Source organism: Podarcis erhardii (genome assembly GCF_964252035.2).
Source record: "Podarcis erhardii genome assembly, chromosome: 9".
Taxonomy (NCBI): domain Eukaryota; kingdom Metazoa; phylum Chordata; class Lepidosauria; order Squamata; family Lacertidae; genus Podarcis; species Podarcis erhardii.
The window spans coordinates 77,996,321-78,015,780 of record NC_138512.1 but is presented as its reverse complement, the minus strand read 5'-3'; the positions used below and the strand labels follow the sequence as shown (position 1 = coordinate 78,015,780).

The following is a 19,460-nucleotide window of genomic DNA, read 5'->3' as shown; positions in this document are numbered from 1 at the left end:
TGTCTGATCTTGCAGAATAAGGTATTTTCAAGATAACTGTGAGGGTGATGCCAGAGAGTCCCATAACCTAGATGGCAGTGTGGATTGTGCATTAAAACACTGGGGTGGAAGTAATCTCTTGGTTTTGCTTTTGTGTAGAGGTCATGGGATCCAATTTCATTCATCTTAAGGTGTCTTCTTAGAGCCAAGCATCATCTGGCACCTTCTTACAAATATACGGCATTTGTAGATGACATTCTAATGCCATCCAACAACCATCAATGCAATCAAAGGTCATTGCAGTGCAGTCATGGTCCAATTCATCATGTGGCGAATATAAATTCCAGTACCTGAAAAGAAAAGAAAAGAGCAGCACTGATCAATCAAGAATGGATGTCTACTTCCTCACGCGCTCCCTGTGCCTTCTACCATTAAAAAAATTTTCATCTCTTTCTCTCTTAACATCCACCCACAATTGTGATGGATTTTTCTCCCCATATTTTAGAATCTAATCATGTAAAAGAAGAAGAAGGAGAAGAACTCTGGGTCAAGACTGTCTTTCTTCTTCTTATATGAAATAATTTCTCATAGGAAACTACAAAAATAAAAATAAAAATAATGAGGTCTCCCTTTGGAAGGCTCTGTTACACACAAGAACTTGCATTCAATTTATTTAACAATTTTGGGCAGGATCCAATGCAGTACTTCTACTATTGCCAGGATTTCCATTTCTGCAACAGAACTGGCCCTCCCTCCTTCCCATATGCACCCACATCCTCCTCAGATCTGATCTGTATAGTTGTGGGTGTTGGAGAGAGGGTTTTGAAAGAGAGATCCTTACTCTCTCATAGCAGAGTTAGCACAGTAGTGATTTTTCTGAGCATATTAAAACCTTGTTAGATTTGCATCCGCCTTCATGCATCTCATCTCACCTCCATCACCCACCCCATGCATGAGGATACACTACACTACACAGAAACAAAAATAGCTAAATCTACAGCTGAAATACAAAATATAATCTATAACCACAAAACCACAAAGTTGACTGATTGAAATGATATGATCTCTCTCACATATATCTTATCTAAATCTTACATGCTGGTTCTATGGTTAATCAATTATCCATAGTTGATAAAAATATCACGCTAGCCCCCACTTATTGTCACTTCTAGTAAAGCCTTGCATTCTCCAGTGTCCATTGAATACTGAATCAAGTCCCACTACACAGATCTAAAATTCTGTTTTAAATGTATTCTATAAGTCCCTCATTTTTAGCTCTCCGGGAACCTTTTAAATTGTTGTTAATAATAATGGTTTAATAGGGTTTTTTTTAAAAAAAAGATCACATATAGCACTGGTTCCCAATTGGTGGACTCCATGACGCCATTCACATAACAAAAACTGCCGCAGAGATATCAAAATGTTCAAAGGTAGGGTGGCCCATGGTTTGGCTTTTGAAAAACAAGGGGTCTGCAGTACTTAGCTAACTGGGAACCACTGGCAATACAGGGTTTAAGTTCCCAGCAAGTATTATACAAGCCCATTGCCCATTTGTAAAGTTTATGTCAGTGTTTGAAAAAGAAAAGTTTCTGACTTCCTTTGACTCCTTCACCTGGCCCTCAGACCCTTGTTGGCACAAAGGAGTATCTTTGCAGAATTCTGCTTTTATTCTTAAAAAAAGTCTTCTCCAACAATGACTGAAATCTTTTATACACACCAAACTCAGCCAACTTTCTACCATCCAACCAATCCACACCACATACAATCAATGACCACTCCACATGTACAGGCATATGTAGGTGAAAGGTTGCATGAGTCATGCAGGATTTGCCGATTCATTGTACGCCTCTGACTCATGCCGACTCAGTTCCTTTTGTATTAAAGAAACAGTGGCAAATTTTAGGCCGTGACAGTTTACTCAATACCTCTGCCAAAAAGGATTAGTGGTTGGTATTGGGTGCATCAACGGAGATGAATGTCATTGGATTTTGTTCCAGGAGACCTTGCGAAATTGAAAGCAGCCCTCTGTTAATGCAGCCTTGGTAATAAATGCCAGTCCAGTTCTCTGTTCTACTACCAAGCTGTGGATGAGTGAGATCTTACTCTGATCTTGTACATCCATCCACACAAGCTGAAAAGAGTTGTTAGATACAGTGGTGCCCCGCAAGACGAATGCCTCGCTAAACGAAAAACCCGCAAGACGAAAGGGTTTTCCGATTTTTAGCGGCTTCGCAAGACGAATTTCCCTATGGGCTTGCTTCGCAAGACGAAAGCCCATAGGGAAATCTCCGGGGACAGTGGGGAAGCGCAGCGCGCCTTCTCCTCTGTTCCTGGACCTGTCCTGAAGGCTTGCGGTGGGAGGTCCGGGAACAGAGGAGAAGGCGCGCTGCGCTTCCCCACTGTCCCCGGGGCTTGCGGTGGGAGGAGGGTTTTTCCTCCCCACCGCCAACATTCAGAACAGCTTTCTGAATGTTGGCGGTGGGGAGGAAAGCCCTCCTCCCACCGCAAGCCTTCAGGACAGGTCCGGGAACAGAGGGGAAGGCGGCAGCGCTTCTCCTCTGTTCCCGGACCTGTCTTGAAGACTTGCGGTTGGAGGAAGGTTTTCCTCCCCACCGCCAACATTCAGAAGGCTGTTCTGAAGGCTGGCAGTGGGAAGAAAAGCCCTTCTCCCCCGCCAGCCTTCAGAAGAGTTCCCCGCAGGGCTCTCCAAGCTGCAGATAGCAGCCTGCTGCCCCTATCCGCAGCTTGGAGAGCCCTGCGGGGAAGTCCTGCAGGGCTCCCCAAGTTGCGAATGTCTGCCCCACGTGAGGGGCGCTCTGAAGCAGAGCGCCCCTCGTGCGGGGCAGCAGCCTGCTATCCGCAGCTTGGAGAGCCCTGCGGGGAAGTCCTGCAGGGCTCCCCAAGCTGCGAATGTCTGCCCCGCGCGAGGGGCGCTCTGAAGCAAAGCGCCCCTCGTGCGGGGCAGCAGCCTGCTATCCGCAGCTTGGAGAGCCCTGCGGGGAAGTCCTGCAGGGCTCCCCAAGCTGCGAATGTCTGCCCCGCGCGAGGGGCGCTCTGAAGCAAAGCGCCCCTCGTGCGGGGCAGCAGCCTGCTATCCGCAGCTTGGAGAGCCCTGCGGGGAAGTCCTGCAGGGCTCCCCAAGCTGCGAATGTCTGCCCCGCGCGAGGGGCGCTCTGCTTCAGAGCGCCCCTCGTGCGGGGCAGCAGCCTGCTATCCGCAGCTTGGAGAGCCCTGCGGGGAAGTCCTGCAGGGCTCCCCAAGCTGCGAATGTCTGCCCCGCGCGAGGGGCGCTCTGAAGCAAAGCGCCCCTCGTGCGGGGCAGCAGCCTGCTATCCGCAGCTTGGAGAGCCCTGCGGGGAAGTCCTGCAGGGCTCCCCAAGCTGCGAATGTCTGCCCCGCGCGAGGGGCGCTCTGCTTCAGAGCGCCCCTCGCGCCGGACAGCAGGCTGCTATCCGCAGCCTAGGCAGCCCTGCAGGAACTCTTCTGAAGGCTGGCGGCGGGAGAAGGGCTTTTCTTCTTCAGCCTTCAGAAGCCCTCAGACTGTCCCCGGACCTGGTCTGAAGGCGGTCTCCCTAGGAACGCATTAATTGATTTTCAATGCATTCCTATGGGAAACCGTGCTTCGCAAGACGAAAAACTCGCAAGAAGAAAAAACTTGCGGAACGAATTAATTTCGTCTTGCGAGGCACCACTGTACTTAAAGGGAACCATGAACTGTCTTAAACTGCCAGCTGACAGCAAAAACTATTAGGAATCTGTCAGGGCTTCTTCAGTTGTGATTCCAGCTTTGCAGGGGTTTGACTAGATGACCCTTGGTGTCTCATCTAACTCTAAATTTCTATGTGTCTATGATTATATACAAGAGAGTGAGATTCATCTACCCTATCTTACACACTTACTTCATCTGCTCTTATTATTTTAGGTTAGAGATTGCTGGTTATTCAGATTGTCTAGCAGATAACTGTAGAAATACTTTCCTAAAGAGAGTGTTGCTCAGCTTTAGGTTCCTACAAGTCCTTTTGAAGCTGAGCTAATCAGCACAAACCATTTAAAAGGATGCCTTCATCCTCTTCCGAATCACCACATTCATTAGGTTAGAGAAGCAGAAAGAGTAGACTTCCTGCCTCTCCAGCCTAGTGAGGAGCAGCAGCCGCTCACCTGGAGAATGATGTGGAGGAGTACATATGTAGATCTTTGGTAGTAGAGAAAATTGCATGGCAAAATATATTTGGAGAGGGAAAGGATCAATTATGTAAACAGAATCTGCAAGTTTGGGGAACTTATGCCATTAACAAATGTTGCTTCAAAAACTTACTGGAATTCGGGTATTTTCCCTGATAGCCATTTCCAAACCGCTTCCTTGTCTTTAAAGAGTCCAGTCCAAAAAAACTTTCTACGACTATTTACTTGATGGTTTATAAAAAACTAGAGTAGAAGTGGAGAGAAAGGAAAAAACAGAAAATCATCCCTATGAATGAGGAGCATCCCCAGACAATGTCCCTTTCTCTGGGAGACTATAGTCCTTTGCAGACATTGAACAGGCAAAAAACAAACACATTTCAAAAGGAGCAGGTGTCACCACTGAAGGTCCAATCCATATTTTTGGGGGGAAGCAGTGATCAAAATTATACATAATATTCCAAGTATGGTATATATACTATTGTCCCCCTGATCCAAATTATGATGATGATGATGGAATCAATGAAGTATCCCAAAGAGGAAATATTGTAGTGAAGGGTAACTTCACCTGCCCTCACCGAGACTGGCTACATATGTGTTTCAGTCATGACAGAGAGTTAAAATTTCCAGATACTATAAATGACTGTGCCAGAGAACACTTTATCTTGGAACCATCTAGTGGGACAGTGACCCTGTGTAGCAAATACTCCAATCTCTGCATCCATGTTTGTTGGTTTGTTCCAGAGCTACTGGAATCAGTCTGGTTGTGGTATGATTGATGGGTTGATGATGGGGGTCTCATCTATGTCTGTGCCCTGCAGCACCCCAGTAGCCCCTCTGCCGGGGCTGCGAGGGGCTATACCTTGCAAGCTCCTATAGTCATCTTCATGATACTCTAATGCCAGAGGGTTAGGGTGGTGAGGGAAACCTTTTTCCTAAGCACTCAGTACATCTCAAAGAGCAGAGGAAGAATCTACAGGAAATCCAAGGGATAGATTTCCCTCAAGTATCTACTCCTCCTCTTCCTTCAAGACCTCCTTCCTGACTGCCAGCATCAGAGCTCAGCAGCTCTAAGTAACCTTATTGATACAGATAGGTAGCCGTGTTGGTCTGCCATAGTCAAAACAAAACATATTCCTTCCAGTAGCACCTTAAAGACCAACCAAGTCAGTTCTTGGTATGAGCTTTCGTGTGCATGCACACTTCTTCGTGTGCATGCACACGAAAGCACATACCAAGAACTGACTTAGTTGGTCTTTAAGGTGCTACTGGAAGGAATTTGTTTTGTTTTAACCTCATTGAGTCCTAGATGGTAGCAGCTGATCCCTGTCCCACCCACCCTTTGGTTTGACTGATGGAGTTGCTGTCTTGGCTGCATACAGGTAGATATGACCTTCTTAAATGGATAGTGTTTTTTCTATACGCGGCTTTGATGCTCACCTGTTCTTCCTTTGTTTCCATAGAAATGAGGTGGGCGCCTTCCTTCTCACACTTTTTTTGGAGTATGGTTGCATCAAGTACCAAGAATAATTTTGTATGGAGGATGTGCTATTGTCCCCCTGATTCAAACTATGATGATGCTTATGATTGATGAAATCAAGGAAGTATTCCAAAGATGAAATATTGTAGTGAAGGGTAACTTCACCTGCCCTCACCGAAACTGGCTACATATGTCTTCCAATCATGACAGAGAGTTAAAATTTCCAGATACTATAAATGACTTTGCCATAGAACAGTTGGTCTTGAAACCATCTAGTGGGACATTGACCTGTATAGCAAATACTTCAATTTCTGTATCCATGCTTGTTTGTTAGTTCCAGAGCTACTGGAATCAGTCTGGTTGTGGTATGCTTGATGGGTTGATGATGGGGTCTGACCCATGTCTGTGCCCTACAGCACCCCAGTAGCCTCTTCCTGGGCTAAGGGGCTGGGAGAGGGATATACTTTGCAAGCTCCTCTAGAGTCATCTGCATGATACTCTCATGCAAGAGGGCTAGGGTGGTGAGGGAAGCATTTTTTCTAAACACTCAGTACATCTCAAAGAGCAGAGGAAGAATCTACAAGATTTCCCTCAAGTATCTACTCCTCCTCCTTCAAGACCTCCTTTCTGACTAGCAGCTTCATTCTATTAGAGCTCAGCAGCACCAAGAAACCTTAGTTAGGCCCAGATGGTAGCAGATGGTCCCTGCCCCACCCACCTCTTGGCTTGACTGATGGAGTTGCTGTCTTGGCTGCATACAGGTGGATTGTACCTTCTTAAATGAATAGTGATGATAAGAACACTTTGACTCAAGGAGATCCCCTACCTTTTTCAATACTTGGCTTTGATGCTCACCTGTTCTTCCACTGTTTCTATAGAAATGAGCTTGGCGCCTTCCCTCTCACACTTTTTTTGGGAATCCATCCATGAGCGTAGCTCAGCAGAAAACAGATAGAACGAATTTGAAAATATAACCCAGCCATCTTTCAAGTTTCTAGTAAGGGTGTCTTTGAGTCAAGCCAGAGGAAAAAGAATTTAAGAGGAACAAACTTGTATTTCTGTGCAGATTTCAATTATTTTTGTTAAGTTCATTTCTGTGGCCACATGATAACATATATTCATCTAGGAAGCTCAAAAAGATTAAAATAAGAGCAACATTAACTTTTCAACCACTTCATGATGCTGCAGGAAATACCCGGGGGGGGGGGGGGGCATAGCTGGAAAAGGGAGCACAGTGAAGAAACTTTTATAAGAGGGAATAGACAAAAGATGCATGTTCCTTCACAGGCCTTATCTGAACCCCAGGGGCCTCACCCACTTGTTTCTACCTGGATACTCAGGGCAGCATCAGGGCAGACTTGAAGGTTGGCAAGGGGGAGTAGCTGTGGTTTATCAAAATTCTCTTTCTCTCTCTAGGCTAACTGTCCAGTTGCGGAGGTGGGGAGGGGAATCTAGAGTGTGTATTCCTGACATCCTTTTTATATTGACATTAGAAATATTGTTGTCGGAAATAAGGAAAGACAAAGAGATGATAGGAATAACATTGGGAAAAGAGGTTTTTAAGATCAGGGCCTTTGCAGATGATATTTCGTTAACAACAGAAGAACCAGAAGCAAGTATCGCTAAAGCTATAAATATAATATATGACTGGCAATGTGTCTGGCTTTAAAATGAATATGGAAAAGACAAAACTTAGGTAAAAAAATATGCAAGAACAAGAGCAAAAAGAACTTCAGGAAAAGGTTCGCTTACAGATTGTTAAGAAAGCAAAATATTTTGTTATAGATCTAACTATGAAGAATATTAACCTGTACAAAAATAATTATGAGAAAGTTTGGAAAGGAATAAGGAAAGGTTTTGAAACCTAGAGTAGATTAATGTTATTAATATGGGGAAGAGTCTCCATAATTAAAATGAATGTCCTGCCGAAAATGAAATATTTGTTCCAACAATACCAATTATAAATAAAGAGAATTGCTTTGAAGAATGGAGGAAAGATATAACGAGATTCGTATGGCAAGGAAAAAACCCGTGGATAAAATATAAATTATTGACAGAAAGAAAGGAAAGGGGAGGATTAGCATTGCCAAATCTAAAATTATATTATGAAGCAGAATGTTTAATTTTGGTAAGACATTGGATTAGATTGGAAAAAAATAATATATTGGATCTTGAAAGCTTTAATAATAGACACAGATGGCATGCGTATTATGAGAAAGTAAGTCAATAAAGAATTCACAAGTCATATATTAAGAGGTGCATTATATATATAAAGTTTGGAACAAATATAAATTATATCTGGAACCACAGACACCTTGGTGGCTATCACCACTGGAGGCATATGCTATCAAAAAATTGAATAAGAGGACAAATTGGCCAACATATAGACTATTATTGGAAGAGGAACAAGGGAAACTCAGATTAAAATCCTATGAAGAGATACAGCAATTTGAAGTTGACAGAGGGCAGTATATACAACTTAGAAGTATATTCAACTCAGATCAAAAGAAAGGATTTGCAAAAGAGGATTTGAAATTAAACGTCACAGTGACACAGAATAACAAGAAAATGTTATCCAAAACATATAATCTTTTATTGGACTGGGAATTGATGGAGGAAGAAGTGAAAGAAACGGGAATTGATGGAGGAAGAAGTGAAAGAAACGATGATTAAATGTTCTCAGGATCTCGGACATACTATCTATCTAGAGCAATGGGAGAAACTCTGGCAAGAGGATATATGATTTACTGCCTCATATACAATTAAAGAAATTTTTGTAAAGATGTTCTATAGGTGGTACTTAACGCCAGTTAAGTTGGCAAAGATATACACTGGTACCTCAGGTTATATACGCTTCAGGTTACATACGCTTCAGGTTACATACTCCTCTAACCCAGAAATAGTGCTTCAGGTTAAGAACTTTGCTTCAGGATGAGAACAGAAATCGTGCGGCGGCGGCGTGGCGGCAGCAGGAGCCCCATTAGCTAAAGTGGTGCTTCAGGTTAAGAACAGTTTCAGGTTAAGTACGGACCTCCGGAACGAATTAATTACTTAACCTGAGGTACCACTGTATCGTATTTTTCACTCTATAAGATACACTTTTCTCCTCCTAAAAAGTAAGGGGAAATGTGTGTGCGTCTTATGGGGCAAATGCAGGCGGGAGGCTCTGTCAGCGCTCCATTTTAAGAGCCACATGGAGCATGTGTGCGGCTCTTGGGGGCTGCGCACATGCTCCGTGCGCTCTTTAAAAGGAGCGCGGCTCTTCGGGGAGCCTTAGGATCGCGCAGCTTCTTCCGGGCAGGGAATGAAGGCTCCCCTTGCCCGGGAGAGGCTGCGCGTGGCTAAAGAAGAAGCCCTGTGTTTTGATTCAAGACATGATATCCAATCACAGGACATTTCAGGATTTGGCCTATTGCCATTGGCCCTTAAACTCTCAGTTATGATTCTCAGCTTGGGAGTTTAGACAACCAATCATATTGAGAGTGGGAGTGGTCCAGGACTTCAGAAATGTATATAAGCAGTTGCTTTGCCCCTGTTGTCCAGTTCTGTTAGTTCAATAAAGGTTCTTGCTGTTATCACTGGGTCTTGCTTGGTGGGAACCCACCTAAAATTCATTACCTATTTAGGAAGTGTTTCCAGTGAAGGAGAGCCCACCTGAGAGACCTGTGCAGATAAATGGAGGACCCTATCCTGACCTAGCTTTGGCGGTCTGAGTACTTGCTGTGGCACCAGAACAGGTCCGTGGTAGAGAGAGGATTGCTATTGTCCACAGGTATTCTAACCCACATGCCAACGAGCCAATTCACTATGTGAGTGGCCCTGAGGGCTCCTTTCTGATGATGGGCTTGTGAAACAAAGAGAGATTTTGCTGTTGCACCAATCACCCCACTGCCCAAGTTGGTGGAAGTTGCCTTGGGAGTGCTATTCAATAATCTCTCTCCCATGGGTGAATATAATAAAGGACAGGTCTTTTAGCTGACCTGTTTTGATTGTCTCTTCTATAGCAAGAATGGCAAAGTCATTCTTTCCTCACCATAGAAGCTACATCAATTCAGCAGATCAGGAGAGCTGAACTGAATATCTCTGATGTTTCCCTAGGGTGGCCAGGTGCAAAGGAGGGCAGCACTCTGCTCTGGCTCTAAGAGTATTCAGCTAGAGGAGAGGCTTTCAGCTGACGCAGACTCAGGGCAGGTTCTCACTGCGTTACAATTCTTCAGCATCATAGGGTAGCTTACCAATTTCCTTTTGCAGTTGATCATTTCTGTTTTCAAGATACCGCACTTTATCTGATATGTTTTGAGCTGCAGCGAGTATTTGGAAGTCTAAAAGATATGAAACAGTTTAAAACAGGAATATCTGAAATAACAATCAGCAAATATTAAGAAACCATTTCCAAACATTTTAAAACACTCTAGCATGAAACACGAAGCAGACATCCAGGATGGGGTTCTTATGAATATGAGGACAGACTTGATTCTCTGTGGCTGAGATCACCAATGGAAAGCCTCAGAAGAATCCTGCAGCTGGATCAGACCAAAGACCCATGCAATCCACTCTCCTATTCTAAATTAAAACTGGCTCATGAAGTATCTCTAATGTTCCCTTCCTTTGTTCTCCTTTTCTGCTGGGAATCACAAGGTCACAAAACAATTCCCGCCTTGAGTCCCACAGTAAAGCCAAGTATACACAGAATATTTTGCAGTTTTCAATTATGCTTTCTGAGATCTAAGAAAATAGAGGTGGACAAACTATTTTATTAGTGAATATAGAGTTGCATTCCACATAGAGCTAAGGGGGTCATTATGTCAGTGCAGGAATTTCTCCTTGTGCAATGCAATCTTCAGCCCCTTTCCCTCTTTCCCCCATGTGTTCTGAAGTTTCCCCCACCCTGGAGAGCAGCTTTGGTGATGGCATGCAGAGAGAAGTGGGGCCAAAGTTCCCTTGTGCTAGTGCTAAAATTTTGCAGTAGCACAAACACTGTGAGTTACAGTGTGACGTGGGAGGACAGCATTTCTAGTGGGGAGATGTGAGAATCACAACCGTCTACTTTTCTTCCTGCTGAGAAATGAAAAAGTGATGAGTTTCATTGAATATATGTATTGCTCGCACAATATAAATCCCAAATTGAACTACAGTAATTGAAGTCTGTATAAATTAAAAAGTGAGGATGTGTAAATAAAATGCTTACCATCCTTGTCCTCATAGAATTTATCAGTCCCAACAACAAAGTTTCGAATCATGTTCATTGCCATTTGAATCTCCACTCTTTTTTTCATTTCCTTCTGATCTAAGGAGGAGGTAGGTAGAAAAGAAATGAAGAAATTGTGTTCTAACTTAGTAGTCTGATGAGCTGGGGGAGGGGATACTTGGTTTCAAACTGCTTTTGATATTTTTAATATTTTCTGCTCCCAGCCCTTATATTGAGGTTTCCAATGCCTTGATTGTGGCTGCCCTGGTGCTCTGAAATCCTGTTTACATATGACCTGTTCCTTCTGTCATCAGATGGTTGGCCTTCCTTTGAAAGCTTTAGATTTTTGGTTGTCTAGATGCACCTGTCCTCTTTGTCCTACAGAGTGGGATTTGCCAAGCTGCCTCATGCCCTGCCGTATGCTTAAAATATGTAAATTCTTGGATTATTTGGTTTCCTCCCCCGAAGCTTTGCTTACTTTGAGTGCCCTTATCCTCTGCAGCCTGTTTTCCTCAAGAACTTTCCTTCTTTGGACTGGAGCCCTAGCAGAGGGCAAGATGGCGAGGACCAGGAATGGGGGCTCTCCCCCAGCAGATGAGGATTAGTTGGGAAAGGAGCAAAGAATTGCAGGCTGGGAAAGGGAATTGTCCAGGGTGTTCCAGGGACTTGTGTCAGCCTGTGCTTCTGTTCCAAGTGCTGGAACTCACTTATTCAGGGAGAACAAAACAGTGCCATTGCTCTCTGGGTGACAGCTGTAACTCAACCCCTGATATCAAAGAGAGATGAAAGGGATAAATGGAAGGTAGATCCTGCCATCTCTTTTTGGAAATGCTATTGGCATTTAAGCAAAGCACATGACATTAATTGCAAAGTATGCTAATTATGTACTTACATAGAAGGAAAAGCAGCAGTGTCATGGCAGTGAGGATGAAAATCTCAAGTATGATAAATCTTTCACCCGTTGGAGATGTGATGAAAGCAATCATGCTCTGAAAACCAGATGCTTGCAGAAAGAAAATTCTACTTTAGCCATCAGGAGCCAACATACCATTCCCAGCCCAGGAAAAGGGGTTCCATATGCTGTGGCAGCCATCAGCCAGAGACAGTCAACTGTTCAAGGGGTGGTAATCTGGGTGGGTAAGCAGGTGGAGGAAGCAAGGGGGGATACCTTGCTGCTTGAGGAAGCTTTTCTGACCAATGTCTGGATCAGAAGACAGTAGCCTTTGTTACTAAATGACTTTCTGCTCCCCAAACAAATGACAAGATGCTCCCTCTGTGCACATAATTCCACATACAAAAGCTGGGCTGAACTGGCCATTGGCTCTTATTTGGATGCTGCTGATGGGGCAGCAGATTAATTGAGGAGGTGCAGTGCAGCTTGTGTGGTCTACATATCTCTACTCACCCCAGCACCTGCTACCTGAGGCAACTGCCTCATTCTGCCTAAGCAAAGAGTGGGCTGAATCCTGGGGTTTCTGTGGGGCTTCATGGATCTCTGGCACCCAAAGAGCTGTGTGGGCTTTTCTCTGCACTCCTCCCTAGCACAACCTGACTGGCTCCACTCCCTGCCTGTCTCTCCATCAACTTCCCTTTCCCATGCATTCCTCTACTTTATCAGAAACCTCATTCCATATGACTGGGCTGTATACAGACCACCAGTTTCATCTGCTGTTGCTGTTGCTGAATCCTTTCTGGATGCTTCATTATCTATAGACTCTGCACACTTTTCGGATGCTGGCGTCTCCACCCTTTCAGTTTTTTCTGTGAAACAACAAGGCACTATAACATGGAGGATAAGACTATGAACCCATTGGTTGGAGTATAAGTCTCTTGTTAAGTATGAGAGTTCACAGAATTCACTTTTGTTGTCCTGCACTTAATCTCCCTATTACAAGAACATAATTTTTAAATTAGATACACATGTAGAAATGTAAATGTTTGCATTATTATAAAAGATGCAGGAGGAGGAAATGACTAACAATAGGACCCACAAAGGGGAGGGGGGAAGTCCAGGAAATTCTCTGGAATCTTGTTTTTATATTGTATGTTGATATGTGATTGTAAAATTTTGATTTGAAAAACCAGATAACAAAATAAATAAATAAAAAGATTTTGGAGACCACAAGTTGGACCTGGAATAGAAGCAGACGGAAGCTTTGCATTTCTTGTGCATTCCTCTACTTTATGAGAAACCTCATCCCATATGACTGCACTGTATACAGACCATCAGCTATAGTTGCAGGTTGTTCTGCCTCCGCTGGGGCTTCTTCTGGTGCTGCAGGCTTTGTGGGTGTTTTGGGCTTCGCAGGCTTTGTGGGTGCTGGCTTCTCCATCCTCTCAGTTTTGTCTGTGAAGCAACAATCTAGAATCAGATAAAAACGAATGGAGAATAAGACTATGAGCACATTAGGTAGAAAGCGGTATCTGTCATTATTAGACCATCCTTTCCCGTAAATACATTGTTGTGTCCAATATAACTGAAACGTCTTTCTCTTTTCCTTTCATTGGATCAATCTCAGTTTTAAACCAAAAGAGATGTTCCACATGGATTCCAAGGCATTTTTAATTTTTTTGGTAATATTGCACATTCTCATTTTGCATCCTATTCCTCTCTAAACTCCTGGACATCTAGTTTACAGGGCTCCAGTAAGATGTTCACCATTTAATAGATAATGTGGGATCTATTAGGGAAGTTTTTAATGTGTGGTGTTTTATTCTGTTTTTAATCCATTGGGAGCCACCCAGAGTGGCTAGGTAAACCCAGCCAGGTGGGCGGGTATAAATAAAATATTATTATTATTGGTGTTATCTATGAGGTCTTCAGATGGTCCTGGGTGCCAATTCCCTCCATCACAGGCATCAAGGTCAATGGTTGGGGATGATGGGACTTGTAGGATGACTTATCATTTAGCCTCTTAGTGACCTTTTGGCCTTGGAATGAGACCCTGCAAATATCACAGCTTGTAAGCAAGTGTTCCACCTGTTAGACCTCTTTCTGTTTGGATACCTTGGTGTTGTCATGGAACAATCATTTCTCTAATTTCTTTTTAAGGTTGTTTCATCCTCCCACTGGCTAAGAACCACCTCCCTTGTGATGTCAGACATTCCATAACTCCTCCCATTTACGCTATACCATTTCCTGATTGGCTGCTCATTATATCCAATCAGCATTCCACATAAAGCATAAATCCAGGGAAATGTTTATTTCAGATTTATTATACTACTTATTTTTTTCCAGAGTTATTAGTTTTGTTTTTTTATTTCGGCCAGGTACATACTTTACCTTCAAAGCATATCCCCCAGAAGAATCCTTACACTTCATAAACTCTGCTAGTAGTATTGGAAAGCTTCCTATCTCAACATTTGTACCAGGAAATATGGCAAAGTACATTAGTGTAAGGGATGCCGGTGGCGCTGTGGTCTAAACCACAGAGCCTAGGACTTGCCGATCAGAAGGTTGGCGGTTTGAATTCGTGCGATGGGGTGAGCTCCCATTGCTCGATCCCTGATCCTGCCAACCTAGCAGTTCAAAAGCATGTCAAAGTGCAAGTAGATAAATAGATACCACTCCAGCAGGAAGGTAAATGGCGTTTCCGTGCGCTGCTTTGGTTCGCCAGAAGCAGCTTAGTCATGTTGGCCACATGACCCGGAAGCTGTCTGCGGACAAACGCCGGCTTCCTCGGCCTATAGAGCGAGATGAGTGCCGCAACCCCAGAGTCGTCCATGACTGGACCTAATGATCAGGGGTCCCTTTACCTTTACCTTTACATTAGTGTAAATCTTCATTTGCAAAGTTAAAGCACAAAGAAAAGGAACAGAAGCAGTTAAATTTCAACATGTTCGGTATACGTTTACTGAATGTATCATCATCAAAACATACATGCCACCAGTACTATTTTTCCAGAAAAAAAGGTACTGGAACCTACCATGAACACCTCCCTTGCTCTCTCACAATGGTGTCCACCTGAGAGGTGTCAGAACTGAGTTCAAGTGAGTTCCAGATGCAAAAAAGCCCTGCATGCAACTGACCTTCAACCAATGGTAACTCATAGAGAACTGTACTTGGATAGAAAGATAGATCTGCACAATCTCTTAATTGGACTCTGATAAGCTTCATATACTAGAAACCCCTCATAACTACGTACACTTGTTTCTCTTGTTGTCCATTGTGTTTTTTTATGAGCCTCTTGGGCTTGCTGATCGGAAGGTCAGCGGTTTGAATCCCTGCGAAAGGGTGATCTCCCATTGCTCTGTTCCAGCTCCTCCCAACCTAGCAGTTTGAAAGCATGCCAGTGTTTTTGGAGAGGTAACCGCTGTCAGCTGGAACTTGAAGTTTTTCTTTGCTGGATCGCATTGGAGCATTTACCGGGTGACTTGATCTCACCCCCCCCCCACTCCACTACCTTCAAAGCAGCTGGGGACCAAGAGAGACATCGTGTTTCAGGTTGAAGGACCCCTAGGAGCTTAAAGAGATCCCTTTAGGTTTTTAGGGGTGCACTTCGCCTTAGCGCTTCCCCTAACCCTCTTGCGAAGATTGGGCCTGTCAGAATGATCAGGCTCACGCTCCCTGCACCATTCACGCAGCACCCGGAAGTCCAAATCCATGGCTTCAAGTTACAAGAAAGGAGATTCCAACTAAACACCTTTCTGATACTAAGAGCGGTTTGACAGTGGAACAGTTTCCATGGGAGATTGTGGACTCCTTTAATGGAGCTTTTTAAGCAGAGATTAGATGGCAATCTGTCATGGAGGCTTCAATTTGATATTCCTGCATTGCAGAGGGTTGGACTACATGACCCTCTGAGTCCCTTCCAACTCTACAATCCTATGATTCTCTCAAGCATGTGGTAAATCCACATGACAGGACGGAATCCACCCAGAAGTTCTGAAAGCCAGCTTCTGTTCTTCCCTCATGAAACACCTCCACAACCTCTTTCGGTGTTGGGAACAAGGATCCATGGCACAAGCCACAAGAATCATATATACTACCAAGATTATATCATTTTGTCAATAAATTATTAAAATATCAGTTCTTTATGCTCCTTGGCTGGGTATGCAGGACAGATTGAAGCAACCACAAACACTTCCAGATATCAATCATGCAAGATGTGGCAGGACAGGTCCCCGGCTTGGCTCCCGGCTTGGCTCCAAGCTATTCACATCTTGTTGTTAGAATTCAGGCTCGGTCAGAGGTATGTGCCTATCTCTCCAGGCACCGGCTGAATTCTTTTGACCTCCCTCCAGCAACTCCCGGCAGGAAAAACACACGAGGTCCGTTCCGGTGATTTTCCTCAGGCTGTGAGAAAAACACACCAACTGCTTCTCCTCCTCCCTGCTCCCTGCATATCCCCAGGGAGGGGAATCAGACTCAGACAGAAATGTATCTACATTGCTTTATTCCTGTCTTTAGCAGTCATACAGTCAAGGATGTCTGCTCTCTTCAACAAACAGAGAGAAACTCCAAACTCCACCCATGTACATATTGTACAGGTCATATGACACACACACTGAGCTAACATCCGGTGCTCAGTACAGAATGGACTGCCCCTTTGTTCCCATGGCAACAGTCACAGACTTCCTGTCTGGCTTTGCAGCCACAAGCAGCTGACTGAGCTGCTAGAGCCTTTGCTTGCTGCAGCATTGCTGCTTTAGAATAACATACTCCCCCTAAAGTATCAATGCGTGCTGCGAGCAAAGCATCATCCAGAGAAGAAAACAAACAGTTGTTATATGTATAACACTCCCCTGTTGTTTCAGTTCCACCCTTGGAACTACCCGCCACTGGTTTTACCAATGTACCTCTCTGGTTGTGTGACTTCCAAGGAATGAGTGCTTCTGCATTACCTTGGTTAACAACTCTCTGTTGTGTCTTTGTCTCTCACTCAGACACAGCTTCAATTTGGCCTTGGTCGTTTACAACAGCAACACATGCAATAGCTAGGTTGGCAAACTCTTTTGAATACCTCTTGGGTGGTACACCCTTCGTTGCTCTCTCAGACCTACGTAAGAGGTGCTGCTCTTCTCTGCTTTCTGGTTCAACCTTTGGACTCTCTGGAGAACCAGTACCAATAGTAAACAGTGGTTCATCCTCCTCTTCTGAGGGTCTAGTCATTGTGTGAGATTTCCTCTCAATGACTGTGACAACTGAGCTGTCTGAGCTATCGCTGTCATCATCAGTACTACTGAACTCAATAAAATCATCATCATCATCATCATCATCATCATCATCTCCTGTGGGAAATGTGTGAACAATCACTCGCTCCTGTTCAGGAGCACTCTCTAGAAATTTTGTGAGAATCACCTTACCAGATTCAGACAAAATTACTCTGTAGAGACCCTTTTCATAACCCACAAAAATGCCTCTGGCATTCTTTACTCCACCCGGAGCTTCTGTCCTCACATGAGACCCAAAAACCTTGAAATGGGCAACAGAAGGTTTTCTGTGGAACAGTTTCTCAAAAGGAGAACTTCCCAACTCTTTTGAAAACTTTATCAACCACGTATAACAAAAAGACGTTAGCGACTCAGCCCAGTACTCATGTGGCAGATGTGAACTAAGCAATTGCGCTTCCATTCCCTTTTGCAATTCTTTGTTCACCCTAACACAGACACTTCTGTTCCAAGCTTCTTCGGAAGCTGCAATTTTGTGTCTTATACCTTTCTTCTTCAGGAACCTCTGGAAATCCTGTAAGAGAAAAATTGGCTTCTCATCTGTGCAAAGACAATTTATGTCAGCATCATGCATATTTTTAACCTTGTCACAAAACTCTTTAAACCTTTCTAAGGCTTCTTTCGGTCTCTCCAAAAGATAAATCCAGACAAAACCTGTGAAAGAATCAACACATATTAGGTAATACTTTGCATTGCCTCTAGATGGTGCTAAAGGACCAATCACATCAGCATACACCCGCTGAAATGCCTTGTCGACCCTCGAGGTGACCTGTTTGGCGTTCTTTTCAGCTACACCTGCAAAAGAGATCATGTTAGAATCACAAGAATTACATTCCATGTAATCACTTTGATCAAAAGTCAACAAATACAGTCCATCTTTCTCTTTGGCAGAAAGATACAACTCTCCATCTTTGTAGATCTCGCAGTGTTGATCATCATAGGACAGTTTTAGTCCCTTCTTGGCAATCTGCGAAACACTGAGCAGATTGTACTTCAACTCTGGAACCAAATAAACATTGTTTATAGTCAAGTTCTGACTTTTAAGATACACAGTCCCAATTCCGGACGCTTCTAGCTCTTGACCGTTGGCTTGTTGTACAGCGAAGCTTTGCTTCTTAAACGACGAAAATAGCTGTCTGTTCGGGGACATATGAAATGTGGCGCCTGTGTATACGACAAAAGCGTTCTCCACTTCCGGCTTGGTTCCTTTCGACATCAAAGCCTTTGCAGGCTTCGCCTTTGAGATGGTATGACTTTTGCCTGATGCCTCAGACTTTGCGGAGCTTCCCTTGGCTCCTTTGTTCTGACGTGGCTTCTTGCAGTACCACTGAAGATGCCCAGTCTGCCCACAATTGAAACATCGGACAAGGTTCAAAGCTACAGCGTCTTCTTCAGTAGCTACAGCAGTGGGGGCGTCAGAACTCCGTTCTTGTCTCCCCCTGTCCTTTACATCCAGGGTGGCAAGTCTGTCCTGTTCATTCAGAACGACGGCAAAGACCCTGTCCGACGTTAAATCTTGCGCTGGGAGAGACCCCAGCTGACTGGCAACTGTTTTGTAAGTCCGATTCAGACTGTTGATCACCATGAAGCAAAACACTTCCTCCTGCAGACGGAAATTACGTTCCACCATCTGTTGACGCAGAAATTTCATTTCCGTCAGGTGCGCTTGAACATCTCCATCAGGCGCAAGCCTCAGGTTGGTCAGCTTTTCAAAATACAGCAACGCTGAAGAACCTGCATCTCTCTGATGTGTCCTTCTCAGCGTGTCCCAAACATCTTTCACATGCTGTAAACCTTGTATATGGATAAGCTGAGAGTCTGACACGCACAGAATTATAGCAGTTCTGGCCTTCACATCCTGTGACTCCCAAGCACGCGTTGGTGCTGCAGGGATGGGGTTCTCAATCACCCCAAACAGTCTCTGATTCTGCAGCAAGGCCTTCATCTTAATAGACCAAGATGCATAATTGTCACTGGTCAAGAGGGGTGGAGAAGGCAGGCCTCCCCCCTTCTTGGCATCCATTTTGGTCCTTGCATTAACTCTCAAACACAAGCCTCTAAAATCCAATAGCTGGCTTGTTTACACTCTTGTGCACCTGGCAGCTATAACACTGGCCGCTTGCAAAGTCCCTTTCAAGAGTTCGTAAGGGCCTAGTCAAAACATGAGCTGTTTTTGCCTCTCTGAGGCTCAGCCTGACTTACAGCCCTTATCTTGAAACTGGCCTGCGTTGCTAAGCAACAGCATTCCTTTCCTTGGACAGGAAAAACCACAAGAATGTCTGGAATGCAGAGCTCTTCTCTCGGAGCTGTTTTTCCCAAACGTTGCTCCCTTGAAGCAGAGAATGAATCAATCTGCATTCACACTTCTAAGCCCGAAAATCTCATACCTGGGCTCCGTAGCTTGGCTTTCAGCTTCTTCTGGTGAGCTCCTGGCTGCAGAGAATCAGCCTCCATTTCAGGCTT

General features: G+C 44.3%; 1 protein-coding gene across 1 annotated transcript; it reads right to left on the bottom strand.

The window, feature by feature from the left end:
• On the bottom strand, positions 1–13,939 carry LOC309350302 (uncharacterized protein). The gene is made up of 9 exons (XM_081877206.1): positions 13,834–13,939; positions 13,051–13,188; positions 12,480–12,587; positions 11,719–11,829; positions 10,827–10,925; positions 9,874–9,960; positions 6,494–6,645; positions 4,295–4,404; positions 1–329 (listed from the first exon to the last, which is right to left on the bottom strand). The coding sequence occupies exons 2-9, from the start codon at positions 13,157–13,159 to the stop codon at positions 179–181; spliced, it is 927 nt and encodes a 308-aa protein (XP_081733332.1). The 5' UTR covers positions 13,160–13,188; positions 13,834–13,939; the 3' UTR covers positions 1–178.
• Positions 13,940–19,460: the final 5,521 nt, after the last annotated feature.